This window comes from Rattus norvegicus, chromosome 10 (assembly GCF_036323735.1).
Source record: "Rattus norvegicus strain BN/NHsdMcwi chromosome 10, GRCr8, whole genome shotgun sequence".
Lineage (NCBI taxonomy): Eukaryota > Metazoa > Chordata > Mammalia > Rodentia > Muridae > Rattus > Rattus norvegicus.
The window spans coordinates 90,682,450-90,701,915 of record NC_086028.1 but is presented as its reverse complement, the minus strand read 5'-3'; the positions used below and the strand labels follow the sequence as shown (position 1 = coordinate 90,701,915).

At 39.4% G+C, this 19,466-nt stretch overlaps 1 protein-coding gene across 19 annotated transcripts in view; it reads right to left on the bottom strand.

Annotated features, from left to right (window-relative positions):
• Positions 1-19,466, bottom strand: part of Tlk2 (tousled-like kinase 2) — a 99,805-nt gene that overhangs the window by 46,512 nt on the left and 33,827 nt on the right. For 12 of the 19 annotated variants that reach the window (XM_039086139.2, XM_039086138.2, XM_039086134.2 and 9 more), the window contains one exon: positions 9,049-9,216. In XM_039086139.2, coding sequence (XP_038942067.1) covers positions 9,049-9,216 — 168 coding nt within the window. Of the gene's footprint in view, positions 1-9,048; positions 9,217-19,178; positions 19,275-19,466 lie in introns of all 19 variants that reach the window. The other 7 variants (XM_006247574.5, XM_039086133.2, NM_001191652.2 and 4 more) reach the window with 1 other exon arrangement.

Here is a 19,466-nt window from a genome sequence, read left to right as displayed (position 1 = left end):
GTCACAGGAGAGAGGGACTACCAAGGCGGTTTGGGAGTAAACTGTTCTAGCAGGAAGAAAAACATCCCATGAGCTATGCAGAAAAGTAAAAGTAAAATATATGAAGACTGAAGTGGACTTCATATAAAAGCTAAACAGCCATCAAACAGCTCTGACTTTGAGAACAGGAAACATCCCTTGAACATTAAATTAGCTTGTGAGTATGTATCAGCATACAGAAACAAGGAAATTCACCTAGGGCTGATCCAGGGTAGCCAAATAAATACTGGGAAGTACCGAAATGCCTGCCGAGAACATAATGGGAAATTCTTAAGGTGAAGTACTGCCTGTGTCTCCATAAAGCACAATCCAAGAGATCCACTAAAAGCAAAGATGCCCAGAAACAGTGTGTGTGTGTGTGTGTGTGTGTGTGTGTGAGAGTGTGTGCGTGAGAGTGTGTGTGCGTGTGCGTGAGTGTGCATGTGTGTATTGGGGAGGGCTCAGAATGAAGGATTACAATGACTTTCAAGTGCATACATTTTCTTTCATGAAGCTTAGGACTTTGTGTGGTGATGGATACACATACGTTATGCAGATGTTTAGAAGATACACAGGAGTGACCCACTTCACCCTCCTGTGAGCTGGTCTGTATGAGTGTAAAACGGAAGGGAGGGTGGGAAATGGGGCTTCAGCTTTTTGTATAAGCATAAATTTTTCTTAAAGACCGAAAATAAATATTTGATAGTACTGTTTCAATTGTTGTACATAGTGATGTTATCATTTGTATCTCTGCTTTTTGGTATGTTTTTCAACTTCTCAGAATGAATTTCCCAGAATGAGAAAGATGGGAATTCTATATGTATAGAAAGGTTATAGTAGTTTGATGCTGGATTTTTAAGAACAATGTTATTTATTTTATGTGCACTGGTGTTTGGTCTGTGAGGTGTCAGATTCTGTAGGTGCTGGGTCCTCTGTAAAAGCATTCAGTGCTCGCAACTGCTGAGCCATCTCTTCAGCTCCAATGCTAGATTTCTCTTGAAAATATTTCTAAAAAATTACCAACCATGACTGGGTAGACTTGGTACTCTATATATCTATGTTACTAAAATTTAAAATGACAACAAAAGACAGAAAGGAGAACAGTGGGAGAATAGATTCTTGGTGAAATGCCTGGCATACAGAAATAAAGGCCTGAATTCATGCCCTAAGTACGAATACAAAACACTAGGTGTAGCAGTGCACCCATCTGTATACACACACGCAGTTTTTTTTAAACAAAGAGAAAATACCTACATAGTTTTGAAGGAGCTTTCAAAGAAACAATAGCTTGGCATTAAGAGTTTTAAAAGGCTGGAGAGACAGTTCTGTGGGTAGAGTGCTTTCCATGAAAGCATGAAGATGAAGCAAAGTGGAACATGTCTGTAACCCCATTGTTAAAGGCAGAAATAGGAGGATACTGGAGGCTCACTGGCCAATCTTATGAGAGAACCTGTCTTAAAATAGACAGATGGCTGGCCAGATGGTGACAGAGTCAATAAAGACTTCCCAATATCAACCCTAGCCTTTTCATATACTCATATGGACATATATGTCCATATATACAAAGAGTAAAAATACAGATCCACTAGACCTTGATAACATGAATTATTTAATTCAATGAAAGATAATTCAAGAACTACAACTATCTCTCTCAGTGAATCCAATAAAAACCATTTGGCTTTTGCAAAGCCCAACAATGGAACAACTGTAATATTATATGTTCCTTAGTTGTTTTCATATCTTAGAATAATTGACACAACAAAAGTCTCAATTACAGCTAAAATGACAAATTTACATACATAATAGATGAACATCTGAAAAAGGTTGGGTGAACAAGATTAAATGTATCCTTCATAATGGGGAAAATGGAACTTACACACACACATCTGGTGTTTCCAGATACACCAGAAGAGGGCATCTGATCCCATTACAGATGGTTGTGAGCCACCATGTGGTTGCTGGGAATTGAACTCAGGGCCTCTGAAGAGCAGTCAGTGCTCTTGACTGCTGAGCCATCTCTCCAGCCCCCCAAATGGAACTTTTTAAAGACTGATTACAGGACCGGGAAGCCTTAAAACAATGGGGAAAATGCAAGTCTTCTTTGAGGCTTCCTGAGAAGGTAGCCACTGCTGACAGATTGTATTTGAGATTTTCACTTTTGTTTTAAATAATGTCTCTTATGTGTAATCAGTCAATCAATCAACCAACCAATCAATCTTTATCCATCCATCTATGTCATCTCTCTAGCCTGAATTCTGAATTTTCTATCATGTGTTACTTTTATAAACATAGTTTTCATTGTTTTTGTGCGTGCGTGTACACACACACACACACGTGCATATATATAATATATATATAAAAATATATAAATAAACTTCTCGTATTGTATGGCATTCCAACATAGAAATGTGTTTCATTTAACCAATTCCTCTTTGAAGAATGCCCTTACTATCACAGTACAATCACAGGACACTGGAGATACAGATTAAGCAGCTGTGACCTGGCAGCTGGCACTGAAGAGAGTAAGGAGTCAGGCACAGTACATTATATTGCAGCTAAGCTAGTGATATGAGTCAACAGAGCAGGGCCTAGGAGCTAGTTAGGGGAAAGGAAAGCAGTGAGACTTATTCTATAATGTGCTCAAGCTGGGCTTCTCTAGTAGAGTTCATTGAAACAGAACAGAGGAACAGTGGGCAGACCAACATCTTTGGGGAGAACGCTAAGGCAAGAGCAAGTATAAGCTAGGTATGGAGGATAGACTTTAACTCTAGCACTTAGGAGGTGGAGGCAGGAGGAACAGGAATTCAAGGTTAGCCTTGGCTATATAAGTTTAATGCTAACCTGGAATATCCAAGACTGTTTTAAAACCTTCACCCTCAAAAGTGCAAAGGCTTTAACTAAGAACAAAGCTGGTAGTATCTGAAAAACAAAGTAGTCAGTCTGAATGTGACTTGGTAAGAAAAGCAGAGCAGCAAGAGATGGGGGCAGGAACAAGCCACACAGGGCCATTTTTAAGGACTTTTGAAACAGAGAAGGCACATATAGACTTGGGTTTCGGTACCACTGGGTGCTACTGAGAAAACTAAAAGAACAAAGAGAGAGACAAGGAGTGCAGTTAGACTGAAATCTCAAGAGGGGATAAAGATTCCAGCTATAGTGGCAGTAGTTAACAGAATTAAGAAGTGGAGGAATTCAGGGCACATTTTGAAGGTAAAATTATTAAGATTTACTGCTCTGGGTGTGGAGTAAAATACAAAGAGATAAGAATGTTTTCTTGGGCTGGAGAGATGGCTCAGTGGTTAAGAGCACTGAAATCCCAGCAACCACATGGTGGCTCACAACCATCTGTAATGGGATCTGATGTGTCTGAAAACACCTACAGTGTACTCATATATAATAAATAAATAAATCTTTAAAAAAAAAAAAGAATGTTTTCTTTAGGCCAAAATAGAGGAAGAACAGACAATACTGAGATATGTAAAACTGTAGAAGTGAGTGGGGAGTTAGAATGATCAGACACTTTGAAATCTGATACACTTGATCAGAAAAAGAAAAAAGGTGATGCTGACTGGAGGCGACTGACTATACGGATCTGGAATTCAGGGCAGAGAGATCTGACTATAGACAGAGTCTTCAAAGTCTCTTGCATACAAGTGATAGGTTTGAATGACAAACTAGGTGAACAAAATGGAAAATGGAAGTAGATAAAAGAATCTTTAGCCTGGGTTCTACAACGTTCTGGTGCATAGACACAGAAGTGAGGAAACGCGGTAACAGAGGCTGAGCTAAGGGTCTGCTGGCTAACAAACTGTGCGGATGAGCTCTGACCACGGATCTCTAGATTTAACACTGTGGAAGCCACACACTTAGGAACGCAGTCAAGAAAAACTGCTTTCAGACTTTTGTAATTACAAACAAGAGCTGGTTCAGCAGTTAAAAGCATTTGGTACTTTTGCAAAGGACCTGGATTTGGTTTCCAGCACCGACAAAGTGGCTCACAGCCACCTATAACTTCAGTTCCGGGAAAACTGACATCTTCTCCTAACCTCCGACGGTACCAGACACATGTGGGGCAAACACATGTATGCAAGTACAACACTCATACACATAAACTAAATAAATCTACAAACAAAAAAACAACCCCTCACAATATATATCTTTGTAATCTTGTATGAATAGAACTTGTACCCCAAATATATATACACTTAACACAAGTACATTACCAATTTCTCCAAATAATTGCACCAATTAATTTCTAGTCAATACATAGCTGTGAATCTCTTTAAACTAAAATCTAAGTAGCAAATATCAAATATCTATTTTGTAAAGATTTATTAATTTTACTGTTTATGTATGAGTATAATATGTGTATGTATATCTGTGTACCACACATGTGCCTGGTGCCCTCTGTGGCCACTAGAGGGCATTGGATCTCTTGGAACTATATTTACAGAGGGCTGAGCTGCCACGTGGTGCTGGAATCAAAACCAGGCTCCCTGTAATAACAGTGTGTATCCTTAACCTACTAAACCATGTCTCTGTAATAATAGTATGTATCCTTAACCTACTAAACCATGTCTCTGTAATAATAGTGTGTATCCTTAACCTACTAAACCATGTCTCTGTAATAATAGTATGTATCCTTAACCTACTAAACCATGTCTCTGTAATAATAGTGTGTATCCTTAACCTACTAAACCATGTCTCTGTAATAATAGTGTGTATCCTTAACCTACTAAACCATGTCTCTGTAATAATAGCATGTATCCTTAACCTACTAAACCATGTCTTCAGCCCAACATAAAAATTCTTATCTTTGTTAAATTAAAAGTCATCTTCTTAGCCAAGTATGGTTGTGCATGCCTCTAATTCCAGCTCTCGGGATGCAGAGGCAGAAGGATGGATCTCTGTGTTCAAGGCCATCCTGGTCTACAGAGTGAGTTCCAGGACAATGCGGAATATACAGAGACAGACTGTGTCTCAAAATACAAAAGCAAAAACAACAAAAAAAGTTATTTTCTAATACTATGGTTCTTTATGATCTAGGTTTAGAGTTATTAGGCATTTGACTTTTTCTTTCCCATAAAGCTACTTTTGCCCTTCTGTTCCCTGCCTATCTTTGCTGATTTACAATACTTACAGTATATTAAAGTTAACTCTTTCACATTTGCTTTTTTAAAATTTTTTATATATTACTAAGAAGCAAAGACAAGAGAAGTATATCAAAGCACCTGGCTCTGGGGTTTTTTATGTTTGAAATATTTCTTCCAACATGATCTCTGGGTACTCTCTGAAGCACAAGGATAACCTAGCTAGGCCCAACAGCCTAAAAGCACTGATAGGACTGAGTAGGTAGCCCTTCCAACATAGTCATCCCATATCCAGAGACCCATACCCTTTGGTTTACATTAGGGAACAGCAGGAAGGCTGATCAAAATTCTATGTTTTTAACTATATGCCCACCATACAGTGGATACACAATAAAAATATATAGAATAAATGAAGCATCCTCTGGAATCGGAGGCAATTCATACGACAAAGATGAAAAGTAGGCTGGAGAAATGAATTAGCAGGTAAAGTGCTTGCCACAGAACCACAGAATTTGAGTTTCAAGTTTGGATCCCCAGCACTCACATGAAAGGATGGGCATGACTTTGTGTGTCCCTGGCTGTCCTGGAAATTACTCTATAGATCAGGCTGGCCTCAAACTCACAGAGATCCACCTGCCTCTGCCTCCCAAGCACTGGAATTAAAGACATACACTACTACAGCCCCGCCTGCACATTTGCATTTATAATCCGAACAGTAAAAGATGGGTAAAGAAAGACAGGCAAATCCCTGGAGCTCACTGGTTAACTAGTCAGTCTACTCAACTGATAAATTCCACTAAAGTCAAAAGTGTAGAGATACCCTAGTGCCAACCTCTGGCCTTCATATGTGCATTCATACATGAACAAACAACCCATGTATAAGAAGAACAAATGGCTTTGCCTATGAAAGTCAGATCTACAATGAAGATCTAATGAGGAGCCAGGAAGTGAATGGTAGCCCACGCCTTTAGCTCCAGCACTGGGGGGAAGAGGCAGGCAGTGAGTTCGAGGCCACCCTAGTCTACATAATGAGTTCCAGGACAGCCAGGGCTACACAGAGAAACCTTGTCTCTAAGAAAAAAAAATCTATGAAAGATAGGTGGGATAAGAGGTAATACAACAGGGTGCCTGCATTCTCTTTCTTTTTTTCTTCTTTTTTTTTTTCTTTTTTTTTTTTTCCGGAGCTGGGGACCGAACCCAGGGCCTTGTGCTTGCTAGGCAAGCGCTCTATCACTGAGCTAAATCCCCAACCCCTGGTGCCTGCATTTTCACAGCAAGGGTTTTCATTCTCTGTGTAATTAAGCACCTCTAAAAAATAACTGTTTAAGTATTTTTCTGTTCTTGAGGCAAAGCTACAATGGTGCTAAGAAAGTATTCCTACCTAATATGAGGGAGATATGACTGAGGTATCCATCAGTCAGATGGCGGCCAGGCTTTATGTGACTGCTCTGGCCGGCTAGGCCAGTGTCCTTTCTTCCGTGTCCACATGGCACGTATTATCCCCAAAGCAACATCGGTTGAGGAGGACCTCCTTCCTCAGTCTGAGAGGATCATTCTTAATGGTTGCTCCCCTCCTTGAACTTCCAACCAAGCTTTCAGGAAGTATTTCAAATAGTTCATGATCTCTAACCCAGCTAATTCTTCTCTTATTTTTATTTCCTTTCTTTAAGATAGCCAATTTGGAGCTGCAGAGATGGCTCAATAATGTTCCCTGGCTGCTCTTTCAGGGCACAGGTTGGACTCAGCATCCACATCAAGGAACTCACACCCATCTGTAACACTTAGTTCTGGCCCGGTGAGCACCAAGCAGGGACATGGTACACACATACATGCAGGCAAAACACTCATAGACTTCAAAATTTTTTTAAATATCCAATACTTTCACTGCCTTTCCAGATAGTGTGGGTTAAGGATTTATGGTACACTCCACAGAACATAGAGCCAGGGAGTCTAACTATAGAAAATGACTAAGAGGTGAACTAAGAGGATTGGTGTTAACTTCTTTTTGGATAGATGGGTGTTCTCGCTAGATAGGCCACAGGTGGCACATGCCTGTAACTCCAGCACTCAAAAGGCTAAAGCAGGATTGCCTCAAGTTTGAGGTCAGTCAGGGCTATACAATGAGTTTCAGACCCGCCTAGGATGTCATATGAGAGTCCATCTCAAAGAGAATGGGGGATGGGGACCTTAAAAAAAAAATGGAACAACAATAGAGCAACTTGTATATCATATCTCCCTTGGCAAAAACCACAGAAACTGAGAAAAATTATGGCAAATTACATGGAGTCAATATTTTACATCATTTGACACCCCCCTCCCTTTGTAACGATAGAGTTCTCATGTAGCTTAGGCTGGCCTCAAGCTTTCTATACTCAGTGATAGATAACCTTCAACTTTTGATTCTCTTACATCCACCTCTCTCGCACTGTGACTACAAGCATGTATGGTACCACTATGCCCCGTTCTATGTGGTCCTGGGAACTGAATCTGGGCATCATGGATGCTGGGCAAGCACTCTATCAACTAAGCTGAACCCTCAATCTGAATATAGACTCCTCAAAGACAGAGAGTGAAAGGCGGGCTGGACAGAAGGCTAAGCAGTGAAGTACACTTGGTACTCTTCAGAGTACTTGAATTCAATTCTCCAATACAACTCCAGGTGGGCTCACAATTACCTAAGTCCAGGTCCAGGGAATGTGATACCCCCTTCTGATTCCCAGAGTCACCAGCACACTGCATAAATTAAAAAATTCTTAATTGCGCTGGAGAGATGCCTCACTGGTTAAAAGCACTGACTGCCCTTCCAGAGGTTCTGAGTTCAATTCCCAGCAATTACATGGTGGCTCACAACCATCTGTAATGGGATCAGATGTCCTTTTCTGGTTTGTCTGAAGACAGCTCAGTGTACTCACATATATAAAATAAGTATTTTTTTTAAACCCTTAAGGAAGAAGAGTTGAAATAAGCAAATAGAACATTCCTTTTAAAAAGCCACCTACAGGACTGGGGATTTAGCTCAGTGGTAGAGCGCTTACCTAGGAAGCACAAGGCCCTGGGTTCGGTCCCCAGCTCCGAAAAAAAGAACCCAAAAAAAAAAAAAAAAAAAAAAAAAAAAGCCACCTACAATACTCAAGAGTGAGAAGGCAGGGGAGTGGACAGCCCTCATACACAGGGAAATGCCCTCTCCATAATGCCTACCCACAGAAAGAATAAAATTACCCTACTCAAGGATTAGTTTGCATAAATATTAGGTAGAATTTAGTGATATTCAGCTAGATGAAATTTTGTCTGAAATGGAATCTCTATTTTCTTTACTTTTGTAAAGAGATCACATTTTCCTTCCTGTGTATACTCAAGACTTTGGCAGAGCAACCTGTCTTGAGGGATTCAACCATGGGGACTGAGTGAAGTACCATATCTTTAAGAAGAAATGGGGCTGGAGAGATGGTTCAGCGGTTAAGAGCACTGACTGCTCTTCCAGAGGTCCTGAGTTCAATTCCCAGCAAGCACATGGTGGCTCACAATCATCTGTAATGGGATCAGATGCCCTCTTCTGGTGTGTGTCTGAGGACAGTGACAGTGTACTCATATATAATAAATAAATAAATCTTAAAAAAAAAGTAATAAATAGAAAACGCTGAGATGGCTCAGTAGGTTAAGAGCTGTGCTGCTCTTACGGAACTGAAGCTTAGTTCTCAGCACACATGTTGGATGGCTTACAACCACCTGTAACTCAAGCTCCAAGGGATCTAACAACTGGATTTTGGATTCTGTAGGTGCTCGCTCACACGTGTGCATGCCCACAGGCACACTCATATACATGTAATTTTCAAAGTAAATTAAAAAATTTTTAAATTGAAAATATTTTTAAATAATGAGAGAACAGAACACATCCTATTAAAATGAGAAATTCAGAATAAGTACGTGGTCTTCTACTTACAGAGACGAAAGTGAAGCAGAGGCCAGCTCCCCTTGGCGCTAACTGCTCTGTGTCAAGTCGAGGTTTTGCTAACATCACTGACATGAGGGTTGGCAGGGCAGACTGCTCTTCTGAGGCCTCCTTTGCAGTACTGCCATCTAAACCATAGAGAGGCTGTTCTACTCGACGCTGGAAAACATTAAAGAAACACACAACTGATGTGAGAAAAGATAATCTGAAAATACAAGCATGCAACAGGCTAGAACAGGTATGGTTTACAAAACATCTCTGAAAACAGAGCGCAACCACACGGCCACTATCTTCAAACCTGAGTGCACACCTCACTCGGAGTATATAAGAGACATTCTAATGATTCAATTGTACAAACTCCCAATGTGCAGATTACTTTGTACTGCTCAATAAGTCACCTTCATAAACGTCTCGATCTTGACAAATGAAACGTTATTTCTCTAAGTAAACAAAAAATTAAACTAACTGCTGTGCAGCTATGTAGACAAGGGCTTATTGCACTCTGAATTCTACTCTCACACCTCACACCCACAAAACTCTAAATGCAAGCACAGCAAGGACAGTAAAGGACCGCATGTGACAAGCATGTGTACTTTATTCTAGAAATGCAAGGACGGTTAAAATTAGCAAATTTCCTAAAATAATTCATTACCCTAATGGTAGAAAAAATTATGACTCTTCTCTTTGGATCATAGAAATCAATCAGCTGGGGTTGGGGATTTACCTCAGTGGTAGAGCACTTGCCTAGCAAGTGCAAGGCCCTGGGTTCAGTCCCCAGCTCCGAAAAAAAGGAAAAAAAAAAAAAATAGAAATCAATCAGCTTGTATATTATCAGATAACTCAAAAAAAAAAAAAAAAAAAAAGCCCTAGGAGTATCCCATTTTAATACCTAAGTGAGTATTTTCTCAAAGTCACTAAAAATATTATTAAGAGTACTATAGCAGAGACCCTTCATTACAGTTGAATAGGCCAAAGGTAACATATGGCATAAAGAAAATTTAGAAAATGTGATATAAACACTGGGAAATATTTAAAAGTATCCCTTTTGGATGACGTAAACATTCACAAAGGAAACCAAGCAAATTAGCCAAAAAACCTTCAGTAAATACACAAGTACAAGGTAAGTATAGGCAACACCAACAGTTACCATCAGCAAATTAATAGTTGAAAATAACAAAACAACAAAAAACATGTAAAATAATGACTATGAAAATACATGTAAAGAAAACCAAACAGCTTCACAGATGAACGTAAAAGACAATTTACACTGGACAGGGAGGGAGAGGCAGGTAGATCTCTGTGAGGTCATGACCACTCTGGTCTACAAAGTGAGTTCCAGAACAGCCAGGATATGTGGGGATCCTGTCAAAACAAACATGCAAGCCAGCCAGCCAGCCAGCCAGCAACAAACAGAAAGACAACCCAAATGGTAATATCCTATTCTGAATTCACAATACACAAATTCCAAATTTCTCTAAAGCCAATAGAGTTTTTACTTATCTTACTCTAGGCCTTGGAGGGGAAGGATAAATTCTCACTGGTTTTTAGATTATAGTTGGGGATTACATGAAAAATCACAATGTTTAACAGAGAATATTAGGAAGCCGGGCAGTGGTGGTGTGCATGCATCTTTAATCTTAGCACTTGTGCTAAATCCCACGCAGGTGGGTCTCTGTTATGAGTTCAAAGCCAGCCTGGTTTACAGGAGTCCAGGACAGACAAGGCTACACAGACAAACTCTGTCTTGAACCTCTCTTCCCCCAAAAAAGAGCATTAGGAAAATCTTACTAGATATCAAAACATACTACAAAACTCCTTTCAGAATGACATTCCTGTAATTCCAAAACTTGAGGATGAGGTGAGGGCCACTGAGTTTGGTCAGCTTTGAGTTACATGGGTGATAATTGTCTCAAATATGGCTACAAAATTTCTGACTAAATAATATTTCATAGTAAAGGGAATGTATTTTTAAGATGAACACACTTACTTCTGAAGTTATACAGGGAAAAAAGACAAGCACACATATAAAAATTATAACAAGAAGCCGGGTGGTGGTGGCACTTACTTTTAATCCCAGCGCTTGGGAGGCAGAGGCAGGCAGATCATGAGTTTGAGGCCAGTCTGATGTAAGTTCAAAGTGAGTTCAAAGCAAGGACAGTCAGAGCTAGACAGTAAAACCCTGTCTCAGGAAAAAAAAAATTATACAAGAAAATAAGCAAATGCTGTTATAACTTAGTGGTCACCTGGGAATGTAACATGCATGTGTGTTTTTGAATCATAGTGACATTAAAAATGTATAAAATAATAAGATGCTTATAAAGTTGAATGAAAAAAGTCAACATAAACATATCACAAATCTGTAAACATAAATACAGCATATATGACACTTAAAATGTCCTCCAAGCTAAATTGAAAAGGCCATTCAACATATGAAGAGATGTTTAATATCCCTAGAGAAGAAATCAAAGTTAAATCAAAGTATTTTTCTCAGTAGAAAAATTGTAAGACAAAATTCAGTATTGGCTGGATATGCCAAGAGAAACTAGCTGCTCGCAATTGTCTAGAAATTTACATAACACTATTTATTATTTATATAATGTATATCTACATATATCCTCTCTATATAACTACACAATGACAGGGTCTCTCTGTGTAGTCCTGGATGTCCTAAAACTGAAGGACAAGTTGATGACCAAGTTGGCCTCAAACTCACAGAGATCTACCTACATTTCAGCTCCCAAGTGCTAGGATTACAGGAGTGCCATCACCAATGCCTGGCTTGGAGTGATCTTTTGTAAATAAATACACTTTTTGACTTAGGACTTATACAGAAATTTTTTTTGGATGTGAGCCTAACCTTTATTGGCTGAGACATCTGGGTAGTGATGGCTCACACCTTTGATCCAGTGCCTAGGAGAGGCAGGTGGATCTCTGAGTTCAAGGTCAGCCTAGTCTACAGAGTGAGTTCCAGGAGAGCCAAAGCTACAGAGAGACCCTGTCTCAAAAAACAAAACAAAACAATGAAATATATACAAAAAAGACATTAATTACAATGACAACGCTACTTATAAAATATAAATATAGGACACTGAATACATTAATATCATTGAAATAAGGAAGACTAGCACAAACTAGTACACACACACATGTATATAACCTGAAGAGTCTAAAAACATTTGTCAACTGCATGTCAACTGCCTTTGGAGACCCAGGGTAGGGCTGATGATTGCCCTGCATGTGCTTAGCTATATCCCCAGTTCTTTGGGGGTGGGGATAGGGGTGGGAGTAATGACTCACTGTGTATCTCTGGCTGTCACAGAATTCACTCTGTAACCAGGCTGCCTCCAGCTCAGATCTGTCTGCATCTGCCTGCCTCTGAATACTGGTGTTTAAAGGTGTGCACTACCACACCTGGCTTTCCCCAGATCATTTCTGTTTTCTCTGAGACAGAGTCTCACTGAAGGCATGCACTGGTTCTCAACGTGCTCTACAGCCAAGGTGGGCCTTGAACTTCCTGTCTCAGTCCCCACTGAACTAAGGGCCCACTGTAGAAATGGCTGCTTTGTGGGGACTTTTTAATCTGTTTATCAGAAAAAACTTCTAAGTCATAGTATGTATTTTAACCTACATCTAATTTTATCTTACTTTAAAATAATTAATTTTATTTGTATGAATATTTTACTTGCAGGCATGTATGTGCAGTATATGCAAGCTTGTTGGATCCCCTGAGTTACAGGTTATGGATGATTATGAGCCACTGTGTGGGTGCTGGAAACAAGTGCTCATAAATGCTGCACCATCTCTGTAGTCCTTTAATTTTTACAACAGGGTCTGGCTATTTAGCACAGATTAACCTCAAACATATGACTCTCTATCTTCAACTTCACAAGTGCTGGGATTACAGCTGTCTACCACAATGCCTGGCTACTTAACTACTCATTATAGAAAGTAAAAGTAAGATAAATTTATCAAATGCTACTGACAAATGAATTTAGTTTCCCAATCTGTAAGTAACTAGTCCTCCTCAGTATCATCACTCTTACCCTACCAAACATAGCGGCTTGAGTTTATGCTCTATAACACTGTGGCAAGCATTCATCACAACAAGCTCATTAGTCAAAAGTTGACTATATTCAATAATTATCCATTAAGGTCTAAAACCTTTAAACATTCTCAGAACAAAGGTAGGTTAGGATGTCTGAATAAACCTTTCCTCAGAAAGCAAATTTAAAGACATGACACAGGCCAGGCATATAGTTAAGTCCTTCAATTCCTAGACATTGCAGATGGACAAACATGGCTGGATGCATGCCTTTAATCCACAAGTTCCAGGCCAGTTAGGCCAGCACAGTTAAGACTTTTTATCGAAACAGCAATTTTTCAAAGGGTGGGATGAACATCTTTAAAGAACATACAAACATCAAAGATTTGATAGACATATAACATGATCTGCTAGGACAAAACCTAAGAGCATATGATAAATAAAAAAAACCATCAAACTCATTTATGGCGCCATGATGAGCCAAAGCCACCCAAGCAGAGAGCTCAACAGGAAACACTTTCCATTTCAACCTGGGCCTCCAGCATAGCAGTTCTTAGGGAAGGGTAAACTAAGAGGGACCTTTCTTCTATCCTCAGGGATTCAAGGAAGTTGCCTTGGCAATGTAGGAACTAGGCTTAGAAAGTGTTAGGACAATCCAAACCAGTTTTCACAGCAGAAACAACCAAAATAAACCAAACAAACAAACATGGTCCTTAAGTATGATGAGGTTGCATCAGAAAGCTAAACTCTCTAGGAACTAAGAAACAAAAATTCTCCCTCAAAGAACAAACATCTTCAGTCAAAAGTAATTTTTCAAGTTATACATCATTAGCAAATAGTGTACAGTTAACTAAAACCACAAAAAAAAAAAAAACTAAGAAAAAAGGAAGAGCAGAAACAAACCAATAAAAACTTCAGATGCCAGAATTATCAGGTACAGACTATAAAGTCATGTGTACAAGACTTAGAAAAATAAGAGATCAGTGGTAAAATACTTGCTGAGCAAGACCTGTGGTTTGACACCTAGAATCACAATAAAGGGGACTGGAGATGGCTCAGCAGTTAAGAGCATATTATGCTCTTGTAGAGGACCTGGTCCAGTTCCCAGCACCTATACCATCCATAACCTCATGCCAAGGGGTTATGACATCATCTTCTGATATGGCCACAAGATACACACACGGTTCACATACATACACATACACACAGGCAAACAGTCACACATTAAAATTTTAAATCTTTAAAATAAAGAATGAATAAATAAAGCTTGAAAAAAGTAAACAGCAAAGAGGTTTTGTTTTTGTTTTTAAAAGCAGTAGCAGGACTCAGGCTAGAAAGAGTTCACAGTAGGGCACTCACTTAGCACGTAGCAAGATCCTGGAGATTGAGGCAGAGGCAAGGGGGTGGAGCAGTAACAAAGAACTCAGTGCAGCTAATAGCAAACAAAAGACAGTGAAACAGTCTGGAAACTGAGGAGCAAGAAGAAATAATCTACAAAGAAGCAAACACAATCAAAAGAATAGAAATGAAGTCAAGAGACAAGGGGAAATGATGCCTATGTGCTCTGCTAACGGCAGAAAATGCACAGTGCAGAGATGGTATCTAGAAAGAAGACAATAACTATTAATCACTCAAAACTGGAGAAGCACACCAACTCAGATTCCAAAGAGTCATAACCAAGAAGAAGATAATTAAAAATGATACATATTGAAACTTCAGAATTAAAAAAAAAAAAAAAAGCAGCAGCCACAGCAGAGGGCTAGGGATATAGTTTAATGATAGGGCACTTGCCTAGTAGGAGTTAGATCCTGAGTTCAATTCCCAGCACAATAAAAAACCAAGAGTAAAGAGCAGGCATGGAGCCAAGCATAGAGGCAAACAACTGCAATCCCAGAACTCGGTAGGTGAGGGCAGGAGGATCAGAAAGTAAGTTCATCCTTACACTACATAGCAATTTCAAGGCCAGCCCGTGCCACATGAGACACTGTCTCAATCAATTATCAATACCAAAAGAATTAAATAAATGGAGTAAATATAGCAGTTTCTTTAAGAGAAAATTTTATATAAATATGAAGGAAAAATCAAACTATATTATATTGGCCAGGAATCATAAAAGCTGGTTGTATATAAAATGAAATATTAAGAACACATAATGGTTCGGATTACTAAAATCATACAAACCATATCTGAACAAGAGCTCTGAATTGACTTGGCAGTTAAGAGCACTGTCTGCCCTACCAGAAGACCTGAATTTGATTCCAAGCACCACACGGCAGTTCACAATTATCTATAACTCAGGTAAAGGGATCAGACACCCTCTTCTGGACTCTTCAGATACTGCGCAGAAGTGGTATACAAATATACAAATACAGGCCATACAAATGAAATGACCTAAAATAAATGGCTTCAAGTAAATAAAGTCACCTAATACATAGGTAAAGTTTAACATAAATACACGAGCAACTTCTACAGTCATAAGAGAAGTACCCACACTGTCTTAGTAGCTGATAAAACAAGCAGCAGAGATCAAATTTAAAGCCTAGCGAGTACCAAGCAATGTTCTTTCTTTTCTTCTTCTTCTTTGATGGGTTTCTCTGTATAGATCTGGCTATGCTGGAATTCACTCTGTAGGCCAGACTGGCTTTGAACTCAAGAGATCTGCCTGCCTTTGCCTCCTGAGTATTGAGATTAAAGGTGTGTATCACCACTATAGCAAGCAATATTCTAAACTGAGCTACGCTCCCCAGCTCAAAACACAGGTCTAAACAGTTCTTAACAAAGGTGACTCAGTTAAACATGCCTGCTGGGGGTAACAGTGGAACTCTAAGGAAGAGCAGTTACCTCCTACAGAAACACGACTACTCTGGGATAGACGTGGGATACATTCAGGGGCTTAAGGAAGGACATCTAAGTTTACAGATTGCTGAAAACAGTTTACTTGTTGTATGTGATGGCTAGAACTATCTTTATAATACTATTGAAGGGCCCAAGAAAATATTTTAAGCTTTAAAGGACCATTCTTTTCAATCATATATTCTTTGTTGTTAAAATTTTAAACATTCCCTGCTTGCCAGGTGTCATGACTTTTATCAACTCCTTCATGAAAATGTTCACCTTTTATTTACATTTTTTAATTTAAAATAAATATTCAACAAAAATACAAAACAAAATCATTAATGGGGCTTTGGAAGTAGGTCGGCAATGGAACATTTGCTAAGAAAATACAAGGCCCCAAAGTTCAGTTGTACTCAGTATACACCCCTGCAAAGGAGAGGGACACAAATGACACTTCATCACTTTATTTATCTTCTCTTTGAACAATTTTGAGAGGCCCCTAGGTCCCAAGCATTTTCAATGCTAGAGGTTGAAAAACTGAACAAGATAGTGTTTTTTCCATGTCAAATAACGGGAATGAAATTGGAAAAAAACAAAACAAAAACTGTAACAGATAAAAATAGCAACAAACAAGAAATACAGCAAGGTGCCTTCTCTCATAAGGCTAATACTTTAGCAGGAAGAGATAAGTAGTAAGTTAATAGTTAAAAATTAGAACATACAAATTATTAAATAAATATGTACTAATATCAAGGCTGAGGGGATGGCTCAGTTGGTAAAGCACTTACCCTGCAAGCACAAAGAGCTGAGGTGGGTTCCCAGATCCCACCTAAAGAATAGCCAGGCATGGTGGCCCATGCCTTTTACCCCAGCACTCAGAAGGTGGAGGCAGGTGTGAGGCCAGCCTGGTCTACGAAACTGTCTCACCAGCCCCCTAATGAAATGAAACAAAACCAAAAGGACAAAACTTAAAAGAGGCAGAGAGAGCTGGGCATGGAATGCTTGAAGCCAAGTCTGACAATCTGAGTTTGATCTCCTGAATCCATACAGTAGGAGAGAACCAACATCCATGAGTTGTCCTCCCACCTATACATACTTACTGTGAGGTACACACACACACACACCCCCCCACACACACACACCCACACACACACGTATGGTAACACAACATGAAATTCCAAAACTGAAGAAACAGAGACAGACAGATCATTGCCAGTCAGCCTAGCCTACTTGGCAAGTTCCAGCCCAGCGAGTGAGCATGTCTCAAAAAAAGATGGATGGCACATGAGGAATGACATCCATCCAAGGTTGTCATCTGGCCTTCACATGTGTACATGTGGAGACACACACACACACACACACACACACACACACACACACACACACACACGCACAAGCAGGTACACCCTTACACAAAATATTAAAACTATACTATATACTAATAACAATAAATGATCTACAATAAGCAGGACAATATCAATAATAAATCTCCCAAAAGTAATAATGAACAAAGAGAGCCAAACACAACAATACATATTTATGATTCTTATGAATAGCAGCTATGCCTAGTGGCAGAGAAGGGCTGGAATGGCAAGGAACACAATGTGATGTTTTAGGGCTAGTAATGTTTGGTTTCTTATGCTGGTACATTTTGTGAAAACTATGGACTATTGTTTGTGTATTCTTCTGAAAATAGACACCAATTTAAAAAATTAAGTATATATTAAACTTTGTGCATGGAGGGAAGGGACCTCTGGGAGGTAGAGTGAGAAACTAAGAGAGACAGAAGGACAGGGGCAATTACAAACACTAAGTCTTAAAGCACCATTAGGATGAAGAAATGGCTAGATGGTAGAAGCACTTGCCATGCAAGCATGGTGACATGAGTTCAATCCCCAGTACTCACAAAAAAAAAGTTGCATAAGGGAATGAATGTCTGCCACCTGAATACTCTTATAGTGGAAAAGCACAGACAGCATATCCAAAAACATTCAGGCCAGATGACTGGGTACACGCAGCAGTGGTGAGATCCTATCTTAAACAAGGTGCAAGGCAAGGACAGACACCGCAAGTTATAGTCTGTGGCAAGTGCACACCTAAGCATGCACACCCGCACACACAAAGCAGTACTACAAGTGACCAGGTATGAGAAAATGATATTTTAGAGAGGCTGGGTAGGGTAGAGCACCTCTGTTAAGGTCATTTTTGAACAACATCCTATTGAAGAGGTTGAATGGTTCTGGAAAAGAGAACAGCAATACAGAGGGTTTGAGCAGGAGAATGCTTCACAATACTCAGGGAAGCCTTGTGCTGTACAGGAAGACTGCTGCTGTACCGTACACAGGTGGGCAAGAACAAAGAGCATCAGGCACTGTTAACCAGGTAGGAACTTTATTACAGAAGCCACTCAATCTGCAGGGTTGGCAACTGAACTTTACAATCCCTTGAGCTATGAAACTACATGAGACAAGGCGAAAGCCATACTGTGGGCTGAACTAGGGCCTTGCAAATTCTAGGCAAGCACACTATCCTACAAAGCTGCATCTCAACCTCTCCTTTAACTTAACTTCTACCCCAGCTCCTTAAATCTCACATAAAGACAGGTAGTCACATGTAGACTGATTATCAAATCAACAAATTATCTAAAGGCACTGAGGCAAAGTAATACAAAACCCTACATTAGCTAGTTCAGGAAGATCAACATTAGTACTACTCAATTTTTGCTCAGATAACCCTTTGCCTCATGGGGCTGTGCTGAGCTATCTTTATAAGAATGTTCACTGGCTTCCCTAGCCTTTGTCCTCCTTTTCTAAAACCTTGAAATCTCACTTAAAGGATGAAAACAAACCAATCTCAAATACATTATGTTTTCTACCACATCAGTGAGAAAGCCGAAAAGATATATCAGAAGCTGATTAAATTTTTAAAAGGAAGAAAAGAAATTTGAATTTGGCAATGGTTTAAAACCCAACGTCTCATTAGAATTACTTTTTTGACAGATTAGTGAACTAGACAGGCTTAAAGGCAATTAAACAACTGCCATTAAGAATCAAAGAATGAACCAACTCTTACAGAGTTGACTTACTATAAAAGATGTCAATCTAAGTAAGTGATTTATAGGCAATAGTACAAAGTTTACTCCCTCATTCCTTATGGGTAATTAATGGAAGAAAAATGGCTTTAGTGTTCCTGGGCTATTGGTCTCCTATATAATAGGTGTCAAATTCTCCAGGTGAATGCTTACCGGTAAGGGATTGGATAAGGAATGTTGCGGTGAGGATCGTGCAACTGGTGGAACACTTCTGCCAGGGCTGGTTCCTGGCCCGCTTCCCCCAGCAAACTGGCCAACAGGGAAAAATGGATATGAATAATTCAAAACAGTACCATGCTTCAGAGGAGAGTAAAAGATTAATATACAAACAGGTCTTAATTACACATGGCCCTTTAAGTCAATACATCTCATTCTAGAGATAAAATGCCATGTAAGCCAAATTTATCTTTTCAATGAGAGTTTTGAGAAAGAACTCCCAAA